The 27,393-nt window shown below is 43.1% G+C and overlaps 1 protein-coding gene across 1 annotated transcript in view; it reads left to right on the top strand.

The window, feature by feature from the left end:
* igsf9bb (immunoglobulin superfamily, member 9Bb) overlaps positions 1-27,393 on the top strand; it is a 132,522-nt gene that overhangs the window by 98,418 nt on the left and 6,711 nt on the right. The window contains exons 11-19 of the mRNA XM_042343825.1: positions 1,474-1,624; positions 2,877-3,000; positions 8,089-8,264; positions 8,794-9,020; positions 9,431-9,515; positions 9,870-10,031; positions 11,657-11,701; positions 12,481-14,149; positions 16,711-16,865. Coding sequence (XP_042199759.1) covers positions 1,474-1,624; positions 2,877-3,000; positions 8,089-8,264; positions 8,794-9,020; positions 9,431-9,515; positions 9,870-10,031; positions 11,657-11,701; positions 12,481-14,149; positions 16,711-16,865 — 2,794 coding nt within the window. The remainder of the gene's footprint in view (positions 1-1,473; positions 1,625-2,876; positions 3,001-8,088; positions 8,265-8,793; positions 9,021-9,430; positions 9,516-9,869; positions 10,032-11,656; positions 11,702-12,480; positions 14,150-16,710; positions 16,866-27,393) is intronic.

Genomic DNA, 27,393 nt, shown 5'->3' with positions numbered 1-27,393 from the left:
GCCTCTGGTTACCTAGCAGTGAGTAGCGAGTAGGAATCCGGATTGCTGATAATTCCTTCAAAAAGAAATACTATTAATAAACTGATCGCTCAATTCACAACTGTTTGAGGGATACACAACTGCTGTATGCAGTCGGCTGCCAATTGCACACAGCAGTGTCCCACAAACAGTTTCACCCACAACATACACAGTCAATTCACTTTACAGTATATTCCGTGAAGCGCTTTGAGGCGTCTCGATGACGCGATAAGGTGTTATATCAAATGAAAGGATTATTATTATTGATCTACAACTCACAAGTAGTAGTAAATTAGCACATGGTTGTTAACCCATTGCAAAATGTAGCCAAGAATATGTTCTCGCTGTTTGTACAATTACATAAACAGTTCTTGGCTATAAATTGGCTACCAAACACCTTGGGATGTGAGTTCTTTTTGATGTTTGTTTGGAAAATTCTGGCTTCTTCTCTTGCCCTGAAACGACTTTCCAATTTGGGTTTAGGTTAATTCAGCTTTCCCCATTGCCGCATAAAGAAAAGAACACCTTTCCCTTCACAGCGGCTGCTTTAATAAACACGAACAGATGTGTATTGTCGAACAATACGATCCTGAAATTGCATCGTGATCATTTATTAAATTATGAAACACAGACTATGGTTCCCCTGGCAGCTTGCAAACGCGTTCAGCGGTGCCTGGCTTTATGGGAACGTGATGCTTAACGAATCTCAGCAGTGCTTTCTCTCTTTGGCAGGAAATTAGCATAAATTTAACGTGCAATAGAACTGTAGCTGAGCCAACTCGTGACCCCTGAGGGAACGTGAGCCACAGTTGCAGTGCTGTATGTGGCAACGCAGTGACTATCTGAGCTCGTCGGACATTTCCCTATCTCTCCCCCACCCATCCCACAATGGTGCAAACAGCCAGTGTAACTGCTCCATCTTTGCTTATGTGGAAATAGGAGCCGGGAAATCTGCGTGAAATCTACATCGTGGAGTCCTGTAGCTCAGTGGTTAGAGCACTCGCTTTGCAAGTGAGAGACCTGAGTTCAATTCCAGGCAGAGGGCGAAACCTCGGGCAAGTTTCCTTACTCCACACAGAGCCTAATAATAATCCCTCCAAAACAAAACAATAATAAATTGGTCATTTTCAATCTACTACTGTTTGTGGGACATTGCTGTGCGCAATTGGCTGCCGCGTTCGCCCACAAATATACAGTCAATTCACTTTATGGTGTATTCTGTGAAGCGCTTTGAGAAGTCCTCCCGACGTGAAAAGCGCTATATCAAATGCAAGGATTATTATTGTTATAATTATTATTATTTTTATCATAACAGTCTGGACATATGAGGTATTATGAAGCAATAAAACCCCCAAATAAAACAATATATAATTTTGAAGTGAGTGAGTAAGCAAGCGGTTGGCGTAAGTGCGACTGAACTAATTCACACGTCTGGTTTTTATTGAATCTTTCAAGGTAGGAAAGCCTAGTAAAAGCAAGCACAACATCCTCCCAAGTGGCAGCCTGCAGTTCAAAGCCCTCAGCAAAGAGGATCACGGAGAATGGGAATGCGTTGCGACTAATGTTGTTACAAGCATCACTGCCAGCACACATCTGACCGTAATCGGTAGGTAATCTCGCCTCGGTAAAGCGTCAAGCTTGCTTCATCCACATGCATTTAGGATTGTCCATCACACCGAACCAGGTTTGTGTGGAACCACCTGCATGTGGTCTAACCAACTTAGTCACCTTTGGCAGACCGCTTTTTCCGGGGGGGGGTAATCGTCCCTTCAACAAAAAAAATGATAATAATTTGATCTCTCAACCCGCGACTGTTTGTGTGCGCAATTGGCTGCTGCGTTTCGCCCACAAAGACTCACAGTCACTACACCCTACAGTGTATTCTGTGAAGGGCTTTGAGATGTCTCAACGACGTGATAAGGCGCTGTATCAATTGCGGCGATTATGATTATGTTATTATATGCGTGGACCCCAACCAAAGCATTGTATTGTAGCAGGACTTCACGGTCCTCACGAGGTTGTCAGCGTCAGCCACTGTATATAAAGTGTTCTGATTTGACACTGGAATATTGGAGTGAATTGTCCAGGTTTCCTCGTCTCTAGCCTATGTCAAAGCGCAGTTGGCTCTTCCTGATATTGCCGTGAGAAGTGACCCCGCTATCTTCCGTCAGAAAGACTCCTTACATCAAGGAGTCTTTCTGATACAGACCGGTCATTATCCGCACGGGGTTTGATGAGACGCGAGAGAGGAACTCTTCAACAACAAAGGCTTTCAGTTTAATTTCACACTTGCCTGAGCGGTGTCCGAGTCTTGTCCCTCTGACATTTTATGCAGCCTCCAACGTGTTGTTTACCCGAGTGTGTAGCTGCCGGAATGTCGATGAGAGTTTCCTAACCAGGGCATTGGCAGTAAATTCTTTTCCTCGGCTCTGTGGAGCGTAAGTCCAGAGTGATTTAGAAGGTTGAAACGTTACGAGTTGTTTTATGTGGTTGTTGGCTATGTTTGGTCCCACAGTTTGCTTGCTCACTCGTAATTAGAATCACCTCCCTGGGTTTACGCAACGGAAATAATTTCAAGAACAATTCCAGCTCTTGAAAGTGCGAGAGGCGAGAGAGTGTGTGTGTGTGTGTGAGTCTTCAAGACGCCTCACAGCGCTTCACAGTAAAGTGAATGGACTGTACGTTTTGTGGGCGAAACGCAGGAGCCAACTGCGCGCAGCGGCGTCCCCACCCTGTGTCGAATGCAAGGATTACTATTATTATGTACTGACAGAGTGGGGCGGGCTGGGGGAGGAGGGGAGGATATGTGTCTACTCCATGTCTGTGCGATCTCTGTCTTTGTTCCTGATCATTTCTAGGCACAAGTCCATACGCTCCAATGGACGTTCGAGTCACAGCCACAATGACCTCAACTAACATCTCCTGGGACCCGGCGTACGATGGTGGATATGAGCAGACATTCACAGTCTGGTATGGCCTTGTGTGAGTCATTCCAGCATGCTTTGCTTTCCACCCTTTCCTTCTCAAATTCTTTGCTTACAAAGGAATGTTGTCTCTGTATGCGTTTAGGCTTTGACAATGATTTGCTTCTCAGTTGTAAAGCTGCAGGCTGCTGATTCGCAGGAAAAAGACTACTGGTTGGCTCCAATAGATCTTGGGGCTCGCTTGGGCTCACTAACTCCCTCCACATTTCGTTTGTCCTTCACCGTACCTTTCTGGTCGAGTTTCCCTGCTGTTCTCACAGGAGAGTGGCACGCTTTAACCTTAACCTTCTTAACAGTGAAACTCTCAGAGCCCACTGTGAGCTGAAGAACGTAAGAACGTAAGAAATGCTAGACGAGAAAAGACCAAGGGCCATCTAGTTCGCCTTCCACCTTCCTGGCGGTCGCCTGCGCACATGTCCCAAACTCCCTATGTACTGTAACCCATAATAAGAACGTCAGAGAACCTTCACCATTCAGTAAACATTTATCACCTCTGTCTGCGTTAGATTCAAGCCTCGATTCCAGGGAACACTACTCCAGCTCCATGTTCTAACACACTTCACCAGTCATTTCCTTGTACACTTAATCCTTGCCGTGTAAAACTGCGTCTCTTAAAAGTCAACGTACTGCTGGAAGCAGCACCTCCACACTGACCCAGGCTATGACTCCAGCTGAGAGTTGTGTGTGCGTGTGCGGACAGGACCGACCACAGCTGTGACGTGCTCCCAGATGGAATAGTTTGTTAACATTCACTGCTCAAGCTCACATGTCAGGAATGACCCCTGGGGTAGCGTAACAGAGGTCAGAGACCTTATCTCTTCAGGTGGGGGTGGGAAATGGTGGGGGGGGGGAAAAGTCAAGTTTAAGTTGATTAAGCTGGTTCAGGTTAGCTCATGTTGCAGCAAATGCACTGTGTAAGGACATACCTAGCCATCAATAATAATAATAATAATAATCCTTGCATTTAATATAGCGCCTTATCATGTCTTCGAGACGCCTCAAAGCGCTTCACAGGATATGCTGTGAAAAAAGTAATAATAATTTGGTCACTCAATCCACGACTGTTTGTGGGGACTCTGCTGTGCGCAATTGGCTGCCATGTTTCGCCCACAAAATATATAGTCAATTCACTTTACAGCATATTCCGTGAAGCGCTTTGAGACGGCTCAACGATGTGATAAGGGGCTTTATCAAATGCAAGGATTATTATTATTTAATATGATACTCTTGAGTGAATCGACTATATTTTGTGAGCAACACAACTGCTCTGATGCCGTTGTCCCAAATGCGCTGCTCCGCGCGATGGGCCATTTCGAAGTCTCCCAAAATAGTAACAGTAAGCTTCACGATCCAAAGGGCAGCGCAGTGAACAGTGGGGCCCGGCGAGCAAACTGTGAAACTCTTCCGGGACCGTGAATGCTTCATTCAAATCAACGTTACGACTGGGTGGTAAAGCTGTCCGACTGCACCTCACACAACCGTCAGATCAGCATCCAGCAGCCCATTAGCCTGCAATCGCTCACGGCCAGGGTGTGCTTGCTGGCCTCCCATCTAAAAGAAGTTAGCTGCAGGTGTAAATCAAAGCGGGGAAAAAAAATCTTCCATGTAAGCATTGTCCACAACCCGACCGCATCTCCCACCGCTACAATACAACTGCAGATTAAAAGCAATCCTCTTCCAAAGTACAAACCAGTCTGACTGGAAGCTCCAATGATAAATTCAGAAAAAGGACTAATAATAATAATAATAATGATCCTTGCATTTGATGTAATGCCTTATCAGGTCTTCGAGATGCCTTATCGGGTCCTCAAAGCGCTTCACAGAATATACTATAAAGTGAATTGACTGTGTATATTGTGAGCAAAAAAAAAGGAAATATCTATCGGAGGTCGAACAATGTTTTTTCTTAAAAACAGAGTCTCGAAACCAGAATGAACTGGGATGAGATCAGCAACGAGAGCTTGTCATTCAAAGTCCCCGTGTGCTAATGATGCACTTCATCGACCAAAAGATTTTCGCTCAAAAGTTAACGCAACCTCCTGCATTTTTTTCTCTCTCTCTCTCTCTCTCTCTCCCTTTCTCCCTCCATCTAATTTAGCATAAATAGAAGTGGCCAAAGTCAGAGTGATTCACAGGCTGTTCACGTAATGACTTTCACAGTAGTGAGTATGCAGGAATTCAAAGTCTTGCCTCTGTCATCTCAATATCGGTGTCGGGCTGATCTGAAAAGGAAGCTTCTTACAAACAGAGGAGCTGCAGAAAGCTCAGAGATCCTTACGTAGAAATGACAGAGAACTAGATTTCAAACCTGAAACTATGGAAGAGGAAAAGGCCGACAACTTGCGTTCGTACAGCGAACTTTCACGTCCCGGAGCACTTGACAGTGGCGGAGTCTGACCCCGAGAGAGGGGGAGAGGAAGGGGCGATGTGATCGAAAGCACGATCAAAAATGAAGGGCTTTAGTGAGGGGGCACCAGTTTATAATCCCTCGAATCTCATTGTTCCTCTTAAATCTATGCTTATTTGAGCACTGCATTTGTCTCCCAAGGCTCCTGTAACACCACCCCGATTAGATCATTTGGACTCCTAATTTAAGAGCTTATTTCCACTAAGGCCTGCTCGCCAACAACAAAACTGGCGTTCTTCTCACAAAGCGGTTCACGGGAGTTCGGTGTCGAGTGCCACAGACATAAGGTGGCGCATATAACACTCTGGGAAGACACTCCACGAGTTCTATTTAGCCAAACGGCATACTCATTACACTCACTGCTCCTGATTGACGCGTTCATCTGCAGGCTGCAAACCAGATGCCATTCGGCAGCTCTCGGCCAAGCTCGTCCCGAGGAAGCCCGAAGAACAAGGGCTGACACATGCGGAAACCCATCACTGTCTCTTAAGAGCCTCCAAACCAAGCTGAGATTTCCATGCATCCCACCTGCCCACGGAAATCGCAGAGATAGATTGTCGCACTCACTCACTCCCGAGAGGCTCGCATTCCTGCTTACCTCCGGGAAGTATTAGGCGCAGGTTGGCAGGAGCCGAGGCTTGGGGACGAGATTGGGAGGAAGAAATCTGTCATATGATTGAGAAGCTTCCAGCCCTACAGTGACGAGTCAAAAAATAGGACGCAGTCGTTCAGTAGGAGCCAGATCAGGACTGGGAACACAAGCAGAATGGAATAGCCTAGTTAACAGAGGTGTTAGCTTGTGTGTTCCCAGCCTGTGTGTTAACTGCGGTATCTCATTCAGCACCGACACCTTCACAGCCAGGAGAGTTTGCACTGCCGCAGCTGCAGTCTCTGGCGCAACCCAAACTAATGTGATGCGTGACTTTCATTTCGCTATCTTCCATTTTCTTGAAACACAAAGCTTTCCTTCCGAACAGCACGATGATTTACATCAGCCGACATGCCACGCTGCAGGTGGTGTGTTCACATCCAATAAATAATTCGCAAGTCTCTTTAAACGGGATGAAGGTTCCTCTTTACCTTAGCTCAAAAGCAAAAACCTCTAACGAGTCAAATTCATTAAGATTTTGGTATGCCGTTGATTCCTCATCTAATTGATACAGATGAATGCTCCAATGCCTTTTAATGTATTTCAGCCCAGTGATTTCCAGGGGAGCCCACAGTATGATATATTGCTATCTAATATATTGCAGTTCTTCCTATTCCTACATTTTCTGCATTGCACGTAGTTTTTTGGATTTGATTTTCATTACTAACCCTTTCATTAGCTCTAATCTATAGCATACACTGGGTAAAAGTTGACCTTGGTGAAACATCTTACGCGAATAGAATGCAATACAAACTTTGCCGTTTGTGCAAGAGACGTGCACTCTTTCCGCCTCTCCGAGACTCAATGAATCCTGGCTCCTCCTTTGCCACCCGGTCCCATTCGCAGATATCAACTGCTCTTCATTTGATGGGCACAAATGTGCTCAGTCTCCAATAATAATAATAATAATAATAATAATCCTTGCGTTTGATACAGCGCCTTATCACGTCTTTGAGACGTCTCAAAGCGCTTCACAGGATATACTGTCAAGTGAATTGACGGTATATTTTGTGGGCGAAATATTCGTGTCCATGAATTCTACATATAACAATAATCATAATAATCCTTGCATTTGATATAGCGCTTTTGACATCTTCCAGACGTCTCAAAGCGCTTCGCAGAATATACTGCAAAGTGAATTGACTGTATATTTGTGGGCGAAACATATGAATGAACTGCAAGCTTTTACCCAGTGTGTTCTGTATATGCAAGCTTGAGCTAAGCACCTTCACCAGAGCCAGCCATTTAAATAACCAATCTGCTGGTACCGATTAGTTTCTTCCAATTGCTGTAAAATCACAAAATGTTTATTTTGCTACAGAATTCTGTGCATCAAGCGTATGAGAAATGCAGCCAGGGATGAATTGTAGGAGCGGTTTGCCACAAAGGTGGCCCCCAATAATATTTCCCCCATTACCCCTCCCCCCCCCACCCCCCCACACCCACACCGCAAGGAGGAATCACTGAGCTGGCAGCGTCAGGGTTCACAAATCATAATATTCTTCAAATAAAAATAAAAATAGAAATTAAATGTATGATGAGAGCCCTTCTGTTTGAAATCTTGATTCCACAATATCAGTTCAGGCACTGTTTATTTTCTTGACCCTCCTCACTGGCTCCTCCTGCTTTCCCATGGGTTCCTCCCACTGGATCCCCCACTCCCTCGCTGGCCCCTCCCATTTCCCCCCTTCTCCCACTGACTCCTCCCCTCCTCCCACTCTCCCTCTCCATTAGAATAGCCCATAAACCCTCATGATTTCTCGTAACCTTAGCCTTAAAAGCCATTAAAATTGAGATACGTCCGAGTGGGAACGAGGGAGTGCGTGGACAGGAACGCTCCGGTTATCGGAGCGCGAACCAAGGTTTCGAAAGAAGAGCGTTAAGAGCAGTCAAACAGGGTGTAGAAAAGGCAAATACCTTTAATGCAAAAATTCTGTTACCGTCTTTCGTGCCAGATTGGTTCCACTCACTCCGAGCCGAGCACCGACGCAGCAGATAATGCTAACTATCTAGTTTTGCGTTTGCCACAGGGTAAAGAGAGCTATGCTGGGACCCCATGACTGGCGATCACTCCCTGTCACCACTGGCCTGACCTGGCTCCTGGTGGAAGGTCTGGAGCCTGAGACTGCATACCAATTCAGTGTGTTAGCACACAACAAGCTGGGCACAGGCCCCTTCAGTGAGGTCATCACTGTGAACACACTGGGTGAGTAGGTACAAAGTGTGCTCAACGTGAGCCAAGTCAACCCTTTTTTTTTTTTAATGACACTGTTGTGCTTCAACTACGTGCAAAACACAGTCGACAACAACAACACATTACATTGGGAGGACGCCAGGGGATTTGGACCCGAGCAGGGGGTTGGGATCGGGTGGGATGGAGGGCAGCGAGAGTAGGAGATGGAGATGGAGATTCCACAGAGTAAGTAAAGCTGATGATAGCTGGAAAGGGAGAAAAATTGGGTGGGGCGGGGTGGTGGGGGCCATTCATATAATACTTTTCGAGAACCCAAGTGTGTAAGGCAGGGCATAACCAAAAGGAACACACTATCAGCCAACTGGAGCATAAGAACATAAGACGAAAAAAAGACCAAGATCCATCTGGTTCACCTTCCACCATCCTGACACGTCGTGTCCCAAACTGTACACCGTATCCCGAGATATCGTCTTCCAGCAGATACCTCTCTCTACTGGAATGTGGGGTGCAGAAAGATATATAATCCTGCTTGTTCTTTCAGCTTTTCCCATTACCACGCGAGAACCACTGGTGCTGCTTTCTCCACCAAGGTGCCTAACAGCTAACCGGACACAACAAGGGGTGTTGCTGTCTTGGATCTCACCAGCCAACCATACTTATCCGATCGACCGTTATATCATGGAGTTCCGTCTGGGGGACAAGTGGGATATTCTGGACGAGGACATCCCCGGGAGCGAAACCGAGCTGCTGACCAAGGAGTTGAATGTGGTAAGATATGAGAAATCCGGTTACAAAGGTAATATCGCTTCGATATTTGCAGTGAGTACAGGGAATAAGTTGGTCACTCAACCCACGACTGTTTGCGGGACGCTGCTGTGTGCAATTGACTGCCTTGTTTCACCCACAAAATATACAGTCAACTCGCTTTGCAGTAGTTACAGTATATTCAGTGAAGCGCTTTGAGACGTCTCAAAGACGTGATCAGGCGCAATATCGAATGCAAGTATTATTATTATCTCTTTGCTTTACAAAAGCAAAGTATGATGGCATTTAGCCAACGTTTTTCCCGAGAAAAAAAATGTTTCTTTCACGTCGATTAAGACGAAGTGATTTTGGTGTGCGATGTTATAGTTTACACAAATCCAATTCATATCTTTTTTACTATTTCTTTCTGTCAGGACTCCTGGTATGAATTTCACATAATAGCTGTCATGCAGGAGCTCATCAGTGAGCCCAGTAATGTGGTTGGTGTATCTAGTTCAGGTGAGAAACTTATTGATTAAATAAACACATTTTAAATAAAAAATTGGTCGCTCAATCCACGACTGTTTGTGGGACGCGCAGACGTGATAAGGCGCTGTATCAAATGCAAGGATTATTATTATTATTATACTAAGGTCAAAGGTGCCCGTTTCTGGTTCGTGTGAAAAAAATAACTCAGCAAAGAGACACTCCAATTGGTATGAATTGTTTCAAGGGACCCGCAATTCATACGTCCAAGTCACTTGCGTTAAAACGACTTCCACCAGTGCTGTAACAATCCGTGTTGTCAGGGAATCAAGTGATGAAATGTTAGAGCCGTCATTCACTGTTGATTTTTACGTTCTCCTCTTTTAGATATCTTCTCACCGGCTGATTTGCCAGAGGAAGGTTTGGCTCGGCCGGTGGTGGCCGGGATCGTTGCCACCATCTGCTTCCTCGCTGCTGCTGTTCTGTTTAGCACACTGGCCGCTTGTTTTGTCAACAGGCAGCGGCGGCGGAAGAATAAGAGAAAGAGGGGTAGGTAGGAGCTTTCCTTCAAGTGTGCGGTGACGTCGAAAGGATCGTTTCGCTCACAAAATACGCAGTCAATTCGCTTTACAGTCTATTCTCTGAAGCGCTTTGAGACGTCTCGAAGACGTGAAAAGGCGCTGTATCAAATGCAAGGATTATTATTATTGTTATTATTCAGTGTGTGACTTGCCAATTTAAGTGCAAAGGTGCCACAGTGGGACTTGCGTTTCAGGCATCATCTCACAGTGTACCAGACTTCTGGCATCCATCCAAATACCCAAAGGGTATTTGGGTGGAACTGAGAAAATATCTGCGTACAAGTTTCGCAGAGTTTCACAGTGAAAACTCCCTCTAGGATGTACGATTCGCCCACAAAACACAAAGTCACTACACTTTACAATATATCCTGTGAAGTGCTTTGAGACTTCTCAAAGACGTGATGAGGCGCTATATCAAAGGCAAGCTTTATTATTATTATTATTATTATTATTACTACCCCCCTCACCCTTTTTCTATCTGACATCTTGGAGGACATGTGCCCACAGTTTGACTTTGATAAGAATCAGCCATGACATGAAATCCTTCAGTTTGATAGATGCCAAATCTTGTTATTCTGCTGCAGAGATAAATTGGGCTTGTTGGATGGATATAATGGTTGGTAATGGTTCACCAGGTTTCGATGCCGAGGTTCACACACAAAGAATGACTACTTAGGTAAAGGAATTAGAAGATTATACGAGCTACAACCAATCGCGAGTTCCTGCCTCGGGGAGAGAAACAGCTTCGCTGTTTGTCTTCTATTTGCCACATTAGTCATTCTAATGGCATTCTGATTCCTAGGGATATTGGCTCCTTCTGAGGAGATTGGATGACACAGTTTATTAAGTTGATCCTCAGTTTAATTGACATGGTTTCACAAACAGTCAGAAAAAATCTCCTCTCTCTGACGATGATTAAAATTCCCTTGGAATTACTATGAGGAGTCTCAGTTCCGTTGCCAGTAGATTTGTGCCCAGCACCAAACTATTGTCAAGTGTAATCTCACTCAGAGGGGCTCCAAAAATGTTCAAGAATTCAAAGTGACACAGGCATTATATACGGTCTTGTTTTGAGCCACATTATTAAGGCATCGAGGTGCATTATATCAAGGACATGCAGGACGTATTCTGAATTTCATACCAGAGTTTCCATAATTAACCTTTTGCCGCTAACTTTAGTCGCAGAATTTGCTCCTTTTCCCAACACAATTGCGCTCAGTAAATTTTACAACAAAACCGGATTGAGAGAGAAATTCATTGGATGTGTGGGGGCGCGTGTGTGCATATTTTCTCCTCCATTTTTCCAAATTTTCCTGAAGATATGTAAACTAAAATGTTGGGCACGTTTCCTTACTCCACACACACACCTCCGTTTACCCGGCAGTAAGCAGGAACCCGGTTGTTAGTCGATTGGCGGATCGCTTTTCCGGGGGTAATAAGCTCTTAAAAAGGATTTCCTCTCCTCTAGATTGTTTTAGTGTTACATTTGCCCACCCCAGCTGTATAAAATGTAATGTATAATGTTGCATAACTTAATAAATGTCCGGGTTCCTTTGTAACTATTTCGTTGTCATTGTGCTCACTGTCTTGCAGATCCTCCACTTTCAATAACACACTGCAGAAAAGTGTGGAATCCCCGTAAGTAACACATCCCTCTTAAAATGACATCCATGTTCCTTCCTCGTGTGATGAATTGATGTTTGTGTTCATTTTCTGGGCATTGGCCTGGCTTTTTAGGTCTGAGCGAGACCAGCATTAGACCTTGTTTTACAATAATGTCAGAAAATACTGGGAATGTTTATCTAACGTCTTGAGTCAACGGTGATACCTTTGGTTATTGTATGAGTTGTAAGTGCATTGAATAGTTGAAAAAATTGTTAGAACCTATTCATATTATAAAATGCAAAATAAATTCCGATAATATTTGCAGTTTCCCTACAGGATACTGGAAGATATGTTCTCAAAACCTTTGAAACACTATAGTGACGTAGCTTTTTTCTTAAACAGATGCCCTGTTGAGCACTTTGGTTCAGTTCCATGTGAATACAGCACGAAACAGCCATTAATTCTGCACTAACGGCTAAGCTATTGCTTTAATAACACACATCAGTTGGTAGTATCATTACACGATAATTCCCTGACCATTATCCTAAATTGTGTTAGTTATGATATCTTACCTTAACTCACGGTGCAGTGCAATGTTTTCCGAACGAGTGTTGAAGAATCGCGAACCGCATTGTAAATTTTTCCATCTTCATAACCGAGTGCGTCGTGTGACGAAATGACTTGTTATTAATGAATAATGCCCAACGGCAGCCGCCAGATCTATAAAGTAAATGGGTTTCTTCACTGGCGAAAGTAGCAAATTTGTAGATGTGAATGTTTACAGGGTTACTGTTGCCTCTGATTTTGGTCTCTCAGATCTTCCTCAGGAAAGGTGAGTCCTGAAAGCATCAGAACACTACGAGCTCCGTCAGAGTCCTCCGAAGATGCCCAAGCCATACATACCAAGATGAGTCTTGAGAAGGAAAGGGAAATGTCCCTGTACAAAAAGACCAAGCGAGCAATAACCAGCAGGAAATACAGTGTCTCCAAGCACGAAGCTGAGGCTGAAGCCACGACCCCTATTGAACTAATCAGTAGAGGCCCCGATGGGCGTTTCATCATGGATCCCATGGAAATAGAGACGTCACTGAAGACGAGGAGGATCGAGGGATTTCCCTTTGCCGAAGAGACGGACACCTATCCCGAGTTCCGGCAGTCCGATGAAGAGAATGATGAGACTGTAACTTCAAGCACTATAATGGGTTTGAAGTCTCAGCTTTCACCTCTTTCATCGAGTCAGGAATCCTACTTACAGCCACCAGCATACAGCCCACGATTCCAGAAACCAGAGGGAGGGATAAATAGCAGACTGCAGGCCACAGGTCAGATTAGGCGACCTCCTAAAGGGTACCCTCAAGGTCAGTTTTATAGCTATCTCACCACTAGCTCCGTAGACCCAGATGGACAGCCATTTTACATGCCAGATATCAGTCCCCTCAGTTCAGTAATGTCATCACCTCCACCTCTTCGCGAAGGACCTTACGGTCAGCCCACCCTCCCAGAGGGTCACGGAGAGATCGAAATACAACATTTGGTCGCTTCTAGTAGCACTTTGCCTTTGACACACACGCCAACCGCTCTGCGATCTCCCGATCCATGGAGAAGGAAGGAGTTGTCTATCAGCAGCATAGAAAGTTCTCCAGTGATGTTCTCACACCACCAGGAAACGTCGGAGAGTACACTGCCAAAGGCTGGTCTTCCAAGGGGTGGTCCCCCTTCCTCGCTCCAGGTTCCGGCACCTTACCATAGCGTGCTGCATCTGGAGGAACCAAAGAGTTGGACTAGCAAATCTCCCAGCAAAACAAAAGGATCCGTGTCTCTCGCTCCCAAACAACCAGGTCAACCTATGCAACAGACCAGTCAAGGGCAGCTAAAGCATACCAGCCATGGTATGGGTGCACCCACATTGCCTTATACTGAATCGGCCAAACAGGCTGGTCCTAGTGGCACAAGCACATTCAGTCTGGACACCAGGTGGTATGAACCTAGGCCCAGGCCCCGAGCCAGCCCCAGGCAAGGCAGAAGGACTGAGGCCAGTTTACACCAGGTGGTTCTACAGCCTTCCCGGCTTTCCCCTTTGAGTCAAAGCCCTATGAGTTCCCATCACGTCTCCCCAGAGATCTCATCCCGCCCGAGGCCTCGGCCTAGTTTCCTGCAGCACCCTCACAGCATCTTCCCTGCAGGTGTCTCTGTGGAGATGTCAGAAATTACCCTTCAGCCTCCCACTGCTGTTAGTTTATCTAGAAGGTCCTCTCCGTCCTCCTCACCAGCACAAAGCAGCACTGCTGGGCAGGGCAGCAGACGAGGAAGTCCCAGTTATAGACCTCCTCTGGCACTGACACCTTCGTCGAGCAGCTACACAGGATCCCCTTCTCCTGCAACTGAACGCAGCGAGTTTTATAGTCAAATCCCTTCCCAAAGGAGGAGAAGTGAAGACATCCCTCCTTTCGAACACCCACCTTCACACTTATCTACTTCAGGGTAGGTATTTGAAGAAGACCGTAATGTACAAAAAAATGTTGATCCAGATTAGTTGAAAAAGCAGTTTGGCTTCTTCCATAGTGTTAGGTGTGAAATGATTGTGTTGAAATATTAGAATAAAACCCTATAAATACAGAAACTAAATATAAAGTCACTTGCCATTATAGTTAATTTGTGTTAGTAATAAAACTGAGAAGAGCGACTGGACATCAGGAATTGTACGGCGTTCTATCAGCTCAGATATTGTGAAGAAATGTGTTTGTGCTGACGTTCTTAGAATTGCACCCAGAGAGAAGCATTTTAATTTCAGTTCCCGCAAGAATACAGAGCTCGAGTTCGAAACATCCATTTTCCATCAATGTTATTTGCACCAATTTGACAGAAACATTCTGATGCGTTGTCAGTCGTAGAATACTATAATTGTAGACTTTCGTCAGTCTTTATTGGGTGAAGTACCACACGGCAGAAGTGGTTGAATCCGATCGGAGAGTTTTGAGGTCTTGAAAAGAGGCTTTAGCGAGATAATCCAAATCAGACAGTGGTCTGTTGTCAAACTGAAGGTGATTCCTTGGAACAGCTCCGAGAAAGGGAATGAATAACGGTGTTGTGGTATTGACCTCGCACTCAAAGTGGTTTTTAGAAGCCTAGGTCAGTGATATGAAATGTTTGACACTGACATTTCAGCTCCAGTGTTGTGGAGATTTCCTTAAAACCAGATAATGCAAATTGTTCTTTTCACTTTATGACTGGAAGTTCTAGATTACTCCTAATTGCAGAATCTGGTTAAGTATGATGGTGTATTTTATGGGGTATAAATAATATCAGCGTGGGGCAGTGGGGGGGGGGGGAGGGATTTCCAAGGAAATAGCAACCTGAGCATAACTAAAAATGTTGTTATTTCAGCAATTACAGTGTCAGGGTTTCATTTCGTTTTGCAAAATGTGAATGAATAAAAATTGGGGGAAAAAAAAGAGTAAAAGGGAAGTATGCGAACCCTAAATGGCAAAGGTGACATTGAGGAACAGAAACATTCGAGAGTTGCGGTTATTTTGTTTTTCAAGGCAGAAATGTGGGTAGAAGAAGCCTTAAAAATACTAATGGGATTCTGGATCTTATATACACGAGCACAGAATACAAACGTGTGATGTTAAATTTATATTTATATATAAAGTTGCACTGCAGTTGGAGTATTGTGTGCAGTTCTGGACACACCGTTAGTTATAGCAAGGTCACCAGAGCTATATAGAGAGAGAGGACAAGTGCACAAGAATGACACCAGGAATAATGGGTTGTTTTCAGAGGCTTGAACCTAATTCAGGCTTTTTCACCGGAGCAGAGAAGGCTTTGAGATGATCTAACACAGATTCTTAAAAAATTTCAAAAGGTTTTGGTGAGGATAGATAGTGAAAGATTATTTTCACTGATAAATCAATAAATAGGGGCAAAAGGCAAAATATCGCAGATGCTAGAAACCTGGAATAACAGAAGTCGCCGGGAGCGCTCAGCAGGTCAGGCGGCATCTATGGAGAGAGGAAAGGGAGTTAACGATTCAGGTCGATGAGCTTTCGTCAGAACCGTTCTGAATAAGTAGAAACATATGGTCAGGATTGTCACTGCAAGAGTTAATAGGAAGTCAGAAGAAACATTTGCAGACAAATAATCATTGGAACCTAGTGGCTTTGCTATTAGTAAATATTGAGACAGAGACCATAACAGTGTTTAAAAAGGACTGAAAGCATTTGAAGAGGAACAAGATAAAATGCATCAGGAAGGAGCGGGGAATTAAGATCAGAGTAGATAGCTCCAGCGGAGGACTGGCAAGGAAATGTGCTTAATGGGCCAAGTGACCTCCTTCTGTGCTGTAATTTCTGTCATTATTTTACAAAGCCTTCCAACTCTACAGGTTAAAAGCACAACACAGTGCTGATTCCATTAGGGAATCTTGTATTATTACAAGTGATAACATGATTATTACAAGTGATAACTATCCGGGTGTAGAATAACATTGAAATGATGGATGAAGAATAATGCCCCTATGGGGATGTATTATTACAAGTGATAACATGAGCCTGACAGTGTAACAGTGATTGAGCTGTGGTTCCTATTTGATGATATTTCCCTTTCACTCTCACTTGTGAGTTACCTGCAACCTCACTGCTCACAAACTTGATCAGAACAGACCAGAAACAGGTCATTGTAAGAAAAAAAATAATGACGGAGCCAGCTTCAGTAGCCCATAGTCTTAAGCTTTGTGCATTTCGTCGGACTTAATTTGAATTTGAAATGTATCAAAAGTACTTAAAAGACCGATTGACCACAAAATATCCTCGGAAAAGCCAGTTCAGAACCTTTCTATTTGACAGTCCTATATATAAATAGATAAGCTATTGACAATTCCAACTGCTAATTACTTAAGATATGTATATATTGATGCACATATTAATATGTCAAGGCTAGATTTTTAGTCAAAGTATTGATGCATTCAACATCTTACCAAACTTTCAATGTAAAATTTTGCTGATTCTAGTACTATCTTTTTTTTCTATTTCTTTTACACACAGAAGTACATTTGTGCATATATGCACATATACACTCACAAACATATACGGATACCTGCGCCCCTCCAAGACGAGAAAATACTTACACAAAGACGAGAGAGACTCATCTGCTCCATGGGTCCAACCATTAGACCCTGGAAGGTACAAAGCCACAGAAAGTAGTAAATAAAATGGAGGGTTTTTCATCAATCAGCAAAAAAGGAGCCTCAAATTTTATGTTGAGTTCAGCTTTCCTTTGACCTTTTTTTTAATAACAGCAACTATATTTTTTGCTTTATTACAAGGATCCAGAATTGGACTCCTATAATAATAATAATAATAACAATAATCCTTACATTTGATATAGCACCTTATCACGTCCTCGAGACGTCTCAAAGCGTTTCACAGAACATACTGCAAAGTGAATTGACTGTGAATTAAATTGTGGGCCAAACGCAGCAGCCAATTGCACACAACAGTGTCCCACAAACAGTCGTGGATTGAGTGACCAAATTATTATTATTATTATTTTTTTGGTAGGAAGGGAAGGCTGAAACTACACTGGTAGAGGGTCTGCTTGTCTCACTGCAGGTACATCTCTCTTGGTGGTTAATGAGAATGCTCTCAGTTGCTGACATGGAGAAATCTATGCCTGGCCAGACTTGTAGTAAATCTAGATGCCACCAAATGGATCTGCAGAGAAGGAAAATGGAGAATGGGCTTTAAGAATTTCAACTGCAAAAGTGGACTCACCAAAAGAATGAATGGATGAAGGAATAATAATAATAATCCTTGCATTTGGTATATAGCGCCTCATCACGTCTTCTAGACGTCTCAAAGCGCTTCACAGAATATACCGTAAAGTGAATTGACTGTGTATTTTGAATTGAACGGGTGAACGCTGCTTCAAACGGGTTTGCTCTTAGGGTTCAGCAGCTTCCTAAAACTCGAGATTCCTTTGCAGGAAATTGGTAACTCAATGATTCGGTGGTAATTAGAGCCCTCACCTATGGCCTCGGACGCATTTTTCAACCCAGCTCATTGTCTGCTGGAGTCCTGGGTATTCAGCACCTCCTCAGCTCCGCTGAACCAGTGAAAGGAAGCAGGGAAAACAAATGTTTATCCCCAGCATCCATAGGAACAGCAGCAGGGCGTCAATAAAATGCTAAAGTCTCATAACTATTGGTCCCATGCTCCCTCCCACCCACTTCCCTGCGAGAAAGTGCCTGGCTTCTACTTAGCGACTGCCCACAGTGGAATGATTGAAATATTGGACCCCGCTCACATCCTGAAGTACTGCTTAGTCTCCCGAGGCCCAAACATTAGTGACTAACACTGCCCGTGAGCTGAAATAAGGAGGCATTTCAAACCGTTGTGAATGTTATTCTCATTCGAACGGGATGGTGAAGTGCTTTTCCTTTTGCACACCCTCCTGGATCTGGTTTCGACAACTGCTCCTACCTTCACCCCCCCCCGTGCCGACAGATCCAATGCAAACGACGTGAAAAGGAAACCGAGGAGGATTAGCGTGGTGTAGCTAACCTTTAAAGCCGATTCCTCTGATTGTTGTTTTTTAAACTTCCACATCCTCTCCTACTTTTTCAGGTATGCATTCGAAAACCCATAATACATTCACATATGCCTCAGCTTTGCTCTCGATGAGATCCACCACACACTGATCTCTTAAAATAGCGATCTTTCATTTGTTCTTACAATTGAATCTCCTATTCTAAAGAGTTCATGTAAATATTGCTGTTTTGGGTGATGGGTGTGTGATAGAACCCCCTAAGATATTTCTCCTGCTATTTATTAAACAATATCACTTACTTACAATTAATATGTTTAAACCAGTTAAAGATCAATTAATGATCTTTAAAATTAAGTCAATTAAAAATTTAATGATTTTCAGGAAGAGGCAATGGAGCGGATCTTTCCCAGTGATATCTTTATATCTAGTCTTAATTGATAAGAAGTGCTCAAGGGAGAAATTCTTCTTGCTGGCTCAGGATAAAGGTTCTGACCATGTTCAAACCGCAAAAGGGATTTTTTTTCATTTAAATGCATATTTTAATAACATGCAGTCGGAGGAATTTCACCCCGTTCAGTCAGATCCAACCTACCAACATCATCATCATATGAATAGTATCAGGAAGCAGTTGCTTCCAATCACATTCAGCTGTCTTGTCATAGAAATACCCTCAGCTGAACAAGAACCGAGTCATTCATTATTCAAGCTCTCTGATTGTCTGTGCTCATTCTGAAACCTTTAATTCACTTCTAAAATACCAACCAATAATGTTGTCCGTAAGCATAGACCAGGAGATGTTTTCGATATTTTAATTTGTCTACTTTCAAGATCGTAAATTTAGCTTTATTAATAGAAAGGTGATTTTTTTTATAGATAAGATCACAAATTGAGGAATCCCGGACGTAAACCAGTTTGATACACAGAATACTTCCACTAAAACAAATAACTTGTTTGCTCGTTTGCTCCTGATGCGTTGTGATATCACACTTCCTCTTGCAGTCTTTGTCTATCAAGTTAGGAGATTAATGGATTTACTGCTTCATTTCAATCTAATGAAAGTTGTCCTTATGCCTTACGCCTCAAAAATGCTTATGTATTGTAATTTGCAGTTGGTTATGATAGTGCAGCCCTAACTACAGCTTTTTGAAGTCTACCCCATTAGTTTTGAAAGTTGCTTTTCATTGGTGACTCATTAAGTTCATAAGGAGATTGTTAGATCTGAAAGCCTCAGTCTAAATTCACGTTGCCATGAGATTTATACCTACTCGTGTTTTGAGCCTGAGTTTAAGGTGCATACATTTTGGGACAATACAATACAAAATTACATTTGTATTGCTCCTTTCGTCTCGGGAGGACGTCCCAAGGCGCTGGACAGTCAGGGATTTGGACCCGAGCTGGGAGGTTGGGACCATGGAGTTTGGAGGTCAGGAAGGGCAAGGGTAGGAGGGCGGCTGAAGGCATTGTCGAAGAGGAGGGTCTTGAGATGTGCTTTGAAGGAGGTAAGGGAGGGAGTGAGACGAAGGGAATGTGGGGTGGAGTTCCAAAGGGTGGGGACAATGTTAGGAATTGAATCCTAACAGCAGGGAGAAGCTGAGCCGATCTAGTGGTCCCACTGCATTGGATCAGGTTCAGGCGGAAGCAACAGTAATGTGCAATGTTGGCATTATTCTGCAGAGTAATCTAGGCTAAAGTTTCACTTAGAAAAAGTCCCTCACGTCGAAATGGCAGTGAAAGGAAGTTATTCTTCTGTAGTACAATATAACGTGCTTCTGTTACATGTAACATTTCACTTTGTCGGATGATCTGTGTTGAGACTAAGGTTCATCATCTTCGTAAATCTCTGAAATTTAGACAAAAATATTAAATAATATCTAGCCGTCATTAAAAATGTCAGCGTTCGGCTTCAGAAGTGAGCAAAATGATACAAAAAATGAGAATTAATACTTCAATTTTTGCAAATATCCAATAAATATTTATTTGTTGAATTTATTAAATATTGCCCTTTACTGTATTTATTAAATACAGCCCAGCATTCCAATAGCAAGCCTGAGATAGAATTCAGCAATGGCTATATTTCTCCAGCACTCAGTCAGGGTATTCAACAAACTACTCTGGAATAGTGACATGCCTTACCTCCCAGGTGTTGGATGAGGAAGGATTAGCTAAATGGAGCCTGCCCTATGGGATAGCGAGCGCATGCTGCCAGCTAACATACAGAAAGATGCTGACATCAGCAGTGCTCAGCACCACAGTATACACAGGGCAATCCCGTTATAGCACAGTCACCGGAGTTAAAAGGGGGCGGAAAAAAATATCCGACTTGCAGGTCGTCAGATGACTGTTGACGTTACTTCTCTTAAGAGCTTAAGTGCTATGAGCAAGAAATGGCACTAAGATTCTTCATGAAATGCAGGGCACGAGAGGTGAGCTCATCGCAGGAAGCCACAAATGATCCCCTCTGTCAGCAAATACAAGACCAAGTGGTACAGACTCCATCCTGAAGTAAGGCGCTCAGTAACAGGGCTGCCTTGCAATAAACCCATAATAAAATAATTGATGCTGAATATGCTAGAGACAATTACACCACTTGCACTTTCGATAGTATTGTAAAAGCTTTTGACATCAGTTGACCCCAATTATAGTCGTGTTAGTGCACTTGTAATTATTTGCAAGTATTTCCTGTCCCCAGTTTAGCGTTCAGTCTTCACCAGAGACCAGGCAAGATTCTATTTCTCTTGGGTTCAATTTATGTCCTTATTCACACAGAAAAATAATTGCCTTTTCTCAGTTATGGTCAGAACTGAGCACAAAGGGTGTCACTGTCATATCGGTACTGAGACAACAACATATGTTCATTTGTATAGCACCTTGAAGGACATTCAATATGAATGTGTTTGATATTAACGTGAAATAAATTGCTTCATGGTAAAGATGTTGGAGGCAATGCTTGTGATTATGCAAAGCTGGTGGGAGGGGGGGGGGGGGGTGGTGTTCCTTAGACAGACAGACAATTAATTTTCTACCCAATTCTGAAATGATTCTATCACATCTCTGCCTAGTGCAATTTTCTTATATTATAGAAACTGTAATAATTCACTGTTCCTCGATCACTTGCTGGTAATTCCCATCTACTCCCAATTTCTGCTGTGAATTCTGAAGTGGTTACAATGAAGGCTTCATCCTGCCTTCAACTCTACGATCACCACTAAATATTTATCTTTAGTACGACTGATCTCTGCTCTTGGCAAGCGAGAATTTCCCGCAAAAGGGTATGATGCGGAACTATTTCCTCTGTCCGCCCACTTAAAAGGGAGCATAAAGAAAGGCAACATGAAGGTTGATGAAAACATGGTACTTGTTCAGCAAGGTCTGTCCAACCTGTTAAACATTTCCCTTTCATGGTCTACACAGGAGCTAAACACAATACTTTGAATAAGGTTTGCCCAGCGCTCATTTAACAGAAGGAACATTTCCTTTTATATTCAAGGCCAGCATCCAATTTGCCTTATTGATTTCTTTCTGCATGAGAAGAATATTTTTGAGGTTTATCATTTTATCAAGCTCAAGCAGGTGAACCAGATTCTCCTCTATGGCACAGAGGGTAAAGACGATGGAGAACAGAATTGAGTCCCTCAAATTCCTAAAGAGAGGTAGTGATGACTAGATTGCTGCAAAATTAAGTGCAGTACACACTGTGAACTTGATCAGAAGCTTCTGAAACGCCAATAAAATACACGCTTTAGCTTTTCCATTAAGTACAAGCTCAGTGGGGTACAAAAGTGGCTTTGGGTTGTTAACCGTAAAAGCTAAGACTATTGCAGTATACTCTTCCCTCAAGGAAATATTATTCAAAAGGTCGGGTTTCATTATTGCACCATTGTGCTGTGTTAAATTAATTCTCCAGCAGAATGTGAACTCCTGGACTCAAAGCTCAATTCTTCGCTCTCCCAGACACACTCGATCACAGCCTTGATATTATGAGATTGAAGGTTGACTTAATGTATCTTGAAACCTCATAACCCAAGGCCGCCTGAAGTTGTCAATCACCACAAAGTGTTTCGTTTTTCTGAATGAACACTTTTGAGCGCGTCACAGGTAAATAGTCCTGTTTTGTCGTTGTGCTTGAAAACGCCTCGTTTTTTAAAAAAATATATGATCTGAAAGTGTCTTAATATCATTTGATTTAAGATTCTGTTCCATCTTCATTGATGTCAGTGATGTGCTGTGCTGTGTGGATCCCAGTGGCATACCGAGCCTTCTGCTCATGTTCTGCAATGTCGTCGTTTGCCTAATGAATATTTCTTCTTTTTTTAAAAAAAAATCAATTGATGATTCGGAGTCTTAACTGCTTTGTTTTTGATTAATCTCAGCTATCACGGCAGTGTTGTTGTGACCAGGTCCTCAACACCTCAATAGGTAAGGGTTAATCCGTGTCTGAAAGGGGAGCACCCGATGTGGGGCTTTCAACTCATTTTTTTTTCCTTTTAAAGGGGAATACGATACTTGGAATGTGCATTACACACACACCATCATTTTCCATTGTTTGTGCTTCATTCTCCTATTTCTTTTGCCCCGCAATATTTTTTTCTCTCTCATTTGCCTACTGGGGAACTGCTGCTCCTTGCCATCTCCAGTGGGTTGGACGGAAATCAAGCACAGAATACTCACAACACAATTTCCCACCAGTGCTTTTCCATTACTTACTGGAGAGTTACCTTCGGTGGGCAAGACTCTGTACGTTCTTACTTCAAATTGTTGTTCCCTTTTTGGCAACCCCTCCTATCTTAATGAATGATGATATCTCACCAACATGAGTCTCCCACTAGGGGTTGAGAGCGATCAAGAAATGCTAAGAGACTTTGCGAGCGCAGGTTGCAGATTGGAGTTTCAGGTACAGTTGCATGGTCAAGAAGCAAGTGTCTTTAACCATCACGCTTCGTATTTCTGTTGCATTTTCCATGCTTCGTTTCCTCTTCAGACCAGGCATAGGTTTTACAAACTGTAGCATTCAGTGGACTTTTAATAAGAACATAATTGTGTTGAATTAACAACAAACTTTCACCTGGAAGATAATACAATCCATGTCCCACAAAAGGGCATATGGTATTCTCAAGAAAACACGGTGCAGGTTCTGTACACTTATCAATGTTTGCGAATTAGATGCCGATGCTGCTTAAATCATCCTATGTTCTAAAAGTGTGCTTGATGCAGTAACACAAGCATTTGTTTTAAAACTGAATTGGATTGGGCAGCTCGAACTTCACAACAAAACATTTTTTTTNAGAGAAAGGATGTAAATGCGATCACCGTCTCATTTGGAAACAGTTTGATGTTGGAATGACAAGATGGGAAAAAGTGGCTGCTCTGGAAGGGTGAAATAATATTCACATTGATAACAATAATCCTTGCATTTGATGCACCGCCTTATCATGTCTTCGAGGCGTCTCAAAGCGCTTCGCAGAATATACTGTCAAGTGAAGCCACTGCATATTTTGTGGGCAAAATCAAACAGGTCAAAGGGCCTTCTTCATCTATACCAACGTTGTGATCTAATGTAAGGTGTTGATAATTCTTAATGTGTCTGTAAGGTTCAAGGTCTTCACTCTCTGAAGATAGGCTGTACCTCTCCAGGCTCTTGGGTGTTGTTACCAAGTGCACTCCCCCGACCACCCCCACTCCCCCCCCCAAAAAAAAAACCTCTTTAATCTATGTTTTTTTCCTTTTGGTTTTGAAGTATTTTAGAGATTAAGGCATCGTAATATTCAGCGATCAGGGAAAGGTAGCCATTACAGATCAGAAGGATGCTGGTTCGAATGTTGGTCTTTACTGAGCTAGCTGGGTAAGGTGGGGGGAATAAGGCGGGATTGACATTAGGGTCAGATAGCTTGCAATCTGAATATTGCAGCTCACACATGAAGAATTGGATGATTTGGGGGTAAGGTCCTAGAGAGCACCTTTTAAGACCACGGAACTTCCCCCCCACCAGCGTGGAATCAACATCTCCAGCGTAAGAGCAGCGATAGGAGAGATAACTTGACCTATTTAGCTAAGTTCCCTACTGTTGCTGTGAAAGACTTTCATTTTTGACAGCGCACCCACTTGTAGGTTGGCATTGAGTGCTTTATGGTACGTCTGGAACTTTGAAACCTTTTGTGTTTTGAAAGCGCAAGTGTTCCCCTTTAAACTTACATCTGCTAAAGAAAAAGCTTTGCATGCTTCGGCTAAGTAAAACCGCGTTGTGTTTGTCTTCTAAGTGGCTATCTGTGATTGTTCCCTGAATCCCATTGTAGATGCATACTTATGTTGTTAAGCCACACATAAGTGATGCTGTGCTACACGGGAAGGCGATTTACTAACTGCCTTTAAGTGCCTTAGTCTTATTCTGTACATCAGAGCTATTTTCATCATACAAAAGCCAAGATTATTCTGATGTCTAGATTGCAGGAAAGAGAAACTGAGAAGTGTAAAGTCTGCAAATATCCCACTTTAAACAATAATAATAATAATCCTTGCATTTGATACAGCGCCTTATCACGTCTTTGAGACGTTTCAAAGCGCTTCACAGGACAGACACACTGTAACATGAATTGACCGTATATTTTCAGAGGGTTAAAAACTTGTTCGAAAAGCGTCCTCGAAAAAAAGCATTCCGCACAATTCTCAATCACATTCCTGCCTTTGTTCCCTTCAAAGATTTTCTCCATAACCTCTTAACAGCCTCATAAATCCAGCATCTATGTATTTCCTTTCTAAACGTTCCCTTGATCGATTTTTGCCTCTAAAGCCTTCTATGCGGTATAATTATTGAACGAGGTCCCTCCTTGAGCTTGCTGGTTATTGACAATTTTTAACACATTCCAGGCAGTTTCACATTGGCTTTAGACTCCAAAGGATGGTTTTATCTGCCCTCTCCTCTGACCCCCGTAAACTGGGTTCAGATTCTCCATTCCCGCCAAGAGAGGGAGGAATCTTTCACCTCATCCATGCTGTTTGGATTGAAACCCATCTCCCAGAAAGGCGACAGACCTCATGCAGATGCACTTCATCACTCAGTCATTGAAACATAGAAATAGGAGTTGGCCATTCAGCCCCTCGAGCCTGTTCCGCCATTCTGTATGATCATGGCTGATCTGTACCTCAAGTCCAATTGCCCGTCCTTGCCCAATAGCCCTTGATATCCTGACCCAACAAATATCCATCCACCTCAGTCCTCCTCGATATTTTGTTTAAATAATAAACTGCACAAACTCTACTGCAACAAATATACTTATACTGAAATATCTTCACCTTCACTTATTTCCAACCAGATTGCTTCCTTACTTCCATCAGCCCTGCGGCTAAAAATAGTCCTGATATCCACAGGTTCAGATAACATGTGGGCGACTTTGAACAGAAATATGAAATGTACTTTTAGATGTGTAACAACTTCTTCCTTTGAAATCCTGCATCTCATTAAATATGAAAATACAAAATCTATTCCTGAAAATCACACAAACCACAAGGAGTTCGAAGGTTCCTTCAACCCCGTTGAACCAGATATAACGGGATTGCTGACAGCATAAGACTGATGTTAAATAATTTACAATCAGTAATGTTTAGTTTACAAACAGACATCCACCATAAATGTGATCTCAAGACTGTCGTGCCTTACGTTCTTTCTGAACTAAAGTGCAGAGAAGGGCAGACGAGTGATGAAAGTTGTTTTTACTCCTATCTATCTATGTGAATCTCAAAAAGCCCAAACTCTCAGAGTTATTAACTCTATCCAGGAGCATCAGGCTTGCAAAAAATAGGAATTGCTGGTAGCCAGGTTAAAGCTTCTACGGCTCACACGCTTGATGATTTAGAGAGGGTAAAGGCAGGTTGCATTGCTGTGCGATCCCAGTCTGCTTCGTGTTTGCTGAGCTCAGTCGGAGCAGGAATTGGATGCTACAGTGCTCCCTGGAATAGGAAGAATACAATCCATCCCGAGATCACTTCTGGAAGATGAGTGTTTGTGAATACTCGGTGACAAGAGGATCAGTGTCAGCTGTGACGCCTCCTATGGTCACAGAGCACGATATTAAGGTTCGCGCAGGATTATTGGCGAGGTGATAGAGGGTAGGGAAATGAATCAAATGCCCTCAGGAGGGTAGGAGGGAATAGCGAGACAGTTGGAGAATAGAAATGGGCAGAGCTTTGTGAAAAAAAAAGTGATAAAATTTAGGTTTATAATCCTTTAAATTTAGATTGGCGTATTCTCCTGCTACAATAATGTCCTGAAGTTCAATTCTTATGAGGAATCGAAGAAACACGGTGATTGCAATGTCCGCGTAACTAACGAGAAGTCCCGGTGGAAACGTGCATGGGAACATTTACCACCAAATGGAACCTCAATAAACTGCCGTAGCTTTTTGGCATTTGACTTTTGAGGTATGCAGAGCGCGTCAGGAAGGGAATGGGAGGTTCGATCCAGCGGCAAAGCTGGGAGTGGAAATTTGGCCATTGCTTGTCCACCTTAAGTTGGTGCTCTCCCAAAATTTCCATTCCAAGCTACACCACTGGGACGAAAAGGCAGAAAGTAAAATCAAAGAGGCTGCCTTCTCTCTGCCCTCGGCCCTCACCGTAAAACCAGAGGCTAAAATTCCTCGTGGCTTCAGCATTTAAGTGGAGTTATCTTGAAATTTTTAAATGGCGCGAGCGTTCTTGAAAGTTCTGCAATCCGATCTCAATTCGGAAACCACCTTTCCACAGTTCGTTTTAAATCCCTTTCAAAACTACACCCAGAAAGAAACGGAGAAGTCTTAGTGCAGTAGTCAAGAACCTACGTGGTGAAAATGCTCTCCCTCTGAGTCGTGCTTCCATTTACAAAGCTTGTTGTTCCTAGAAAGAACTTGCTAGGTCTCTTATCCTGATCGATGGTATGTTTTGGCCCTTTAGCTGCCTGCCCGCTCTCAAGTTTCTGTTAATATTTCCAATCCAGCACTCCTGGGCACTTTAGTTCACCATTGATTGTTCAAACCAGCACCACTTTGTAAAGCAAGCAATTTCTTCTATGAAATCTTGTGTTCAGTGACCTTCTGGCTATTAGGGATTGGGATAAACGGGACCCAAAGAATTTGTTCAGATAATCAATGCTTTCATCATTTAAAAGTAGCACCAGGGTGTAATTTTTTTTGTTAATGCACCACTTTCGATCA

This window comes from Callorhinchus milii, unplaced genomic scaffold (genome assembly GCF_018977255.1).
Source record: "Callorhinchus milii isolate IMCB2004 unplaced genomic scaffold, IMCB_Cmil_1.0 Scaffold25, whole genome shotgun sequence".
Lineage (NCBI taxonomy): Eukaryota > Metazoa > Chordata > Chondrichthyes > Chimaeriformes > Callorhinchidae > Callorhinchus > Callorhinchus milii.
The sequence above is the reverse complement of the archived record's forward strand: the minus strand, read 5'-3'. Positions and strand labels throughout refer to the sequence as shown.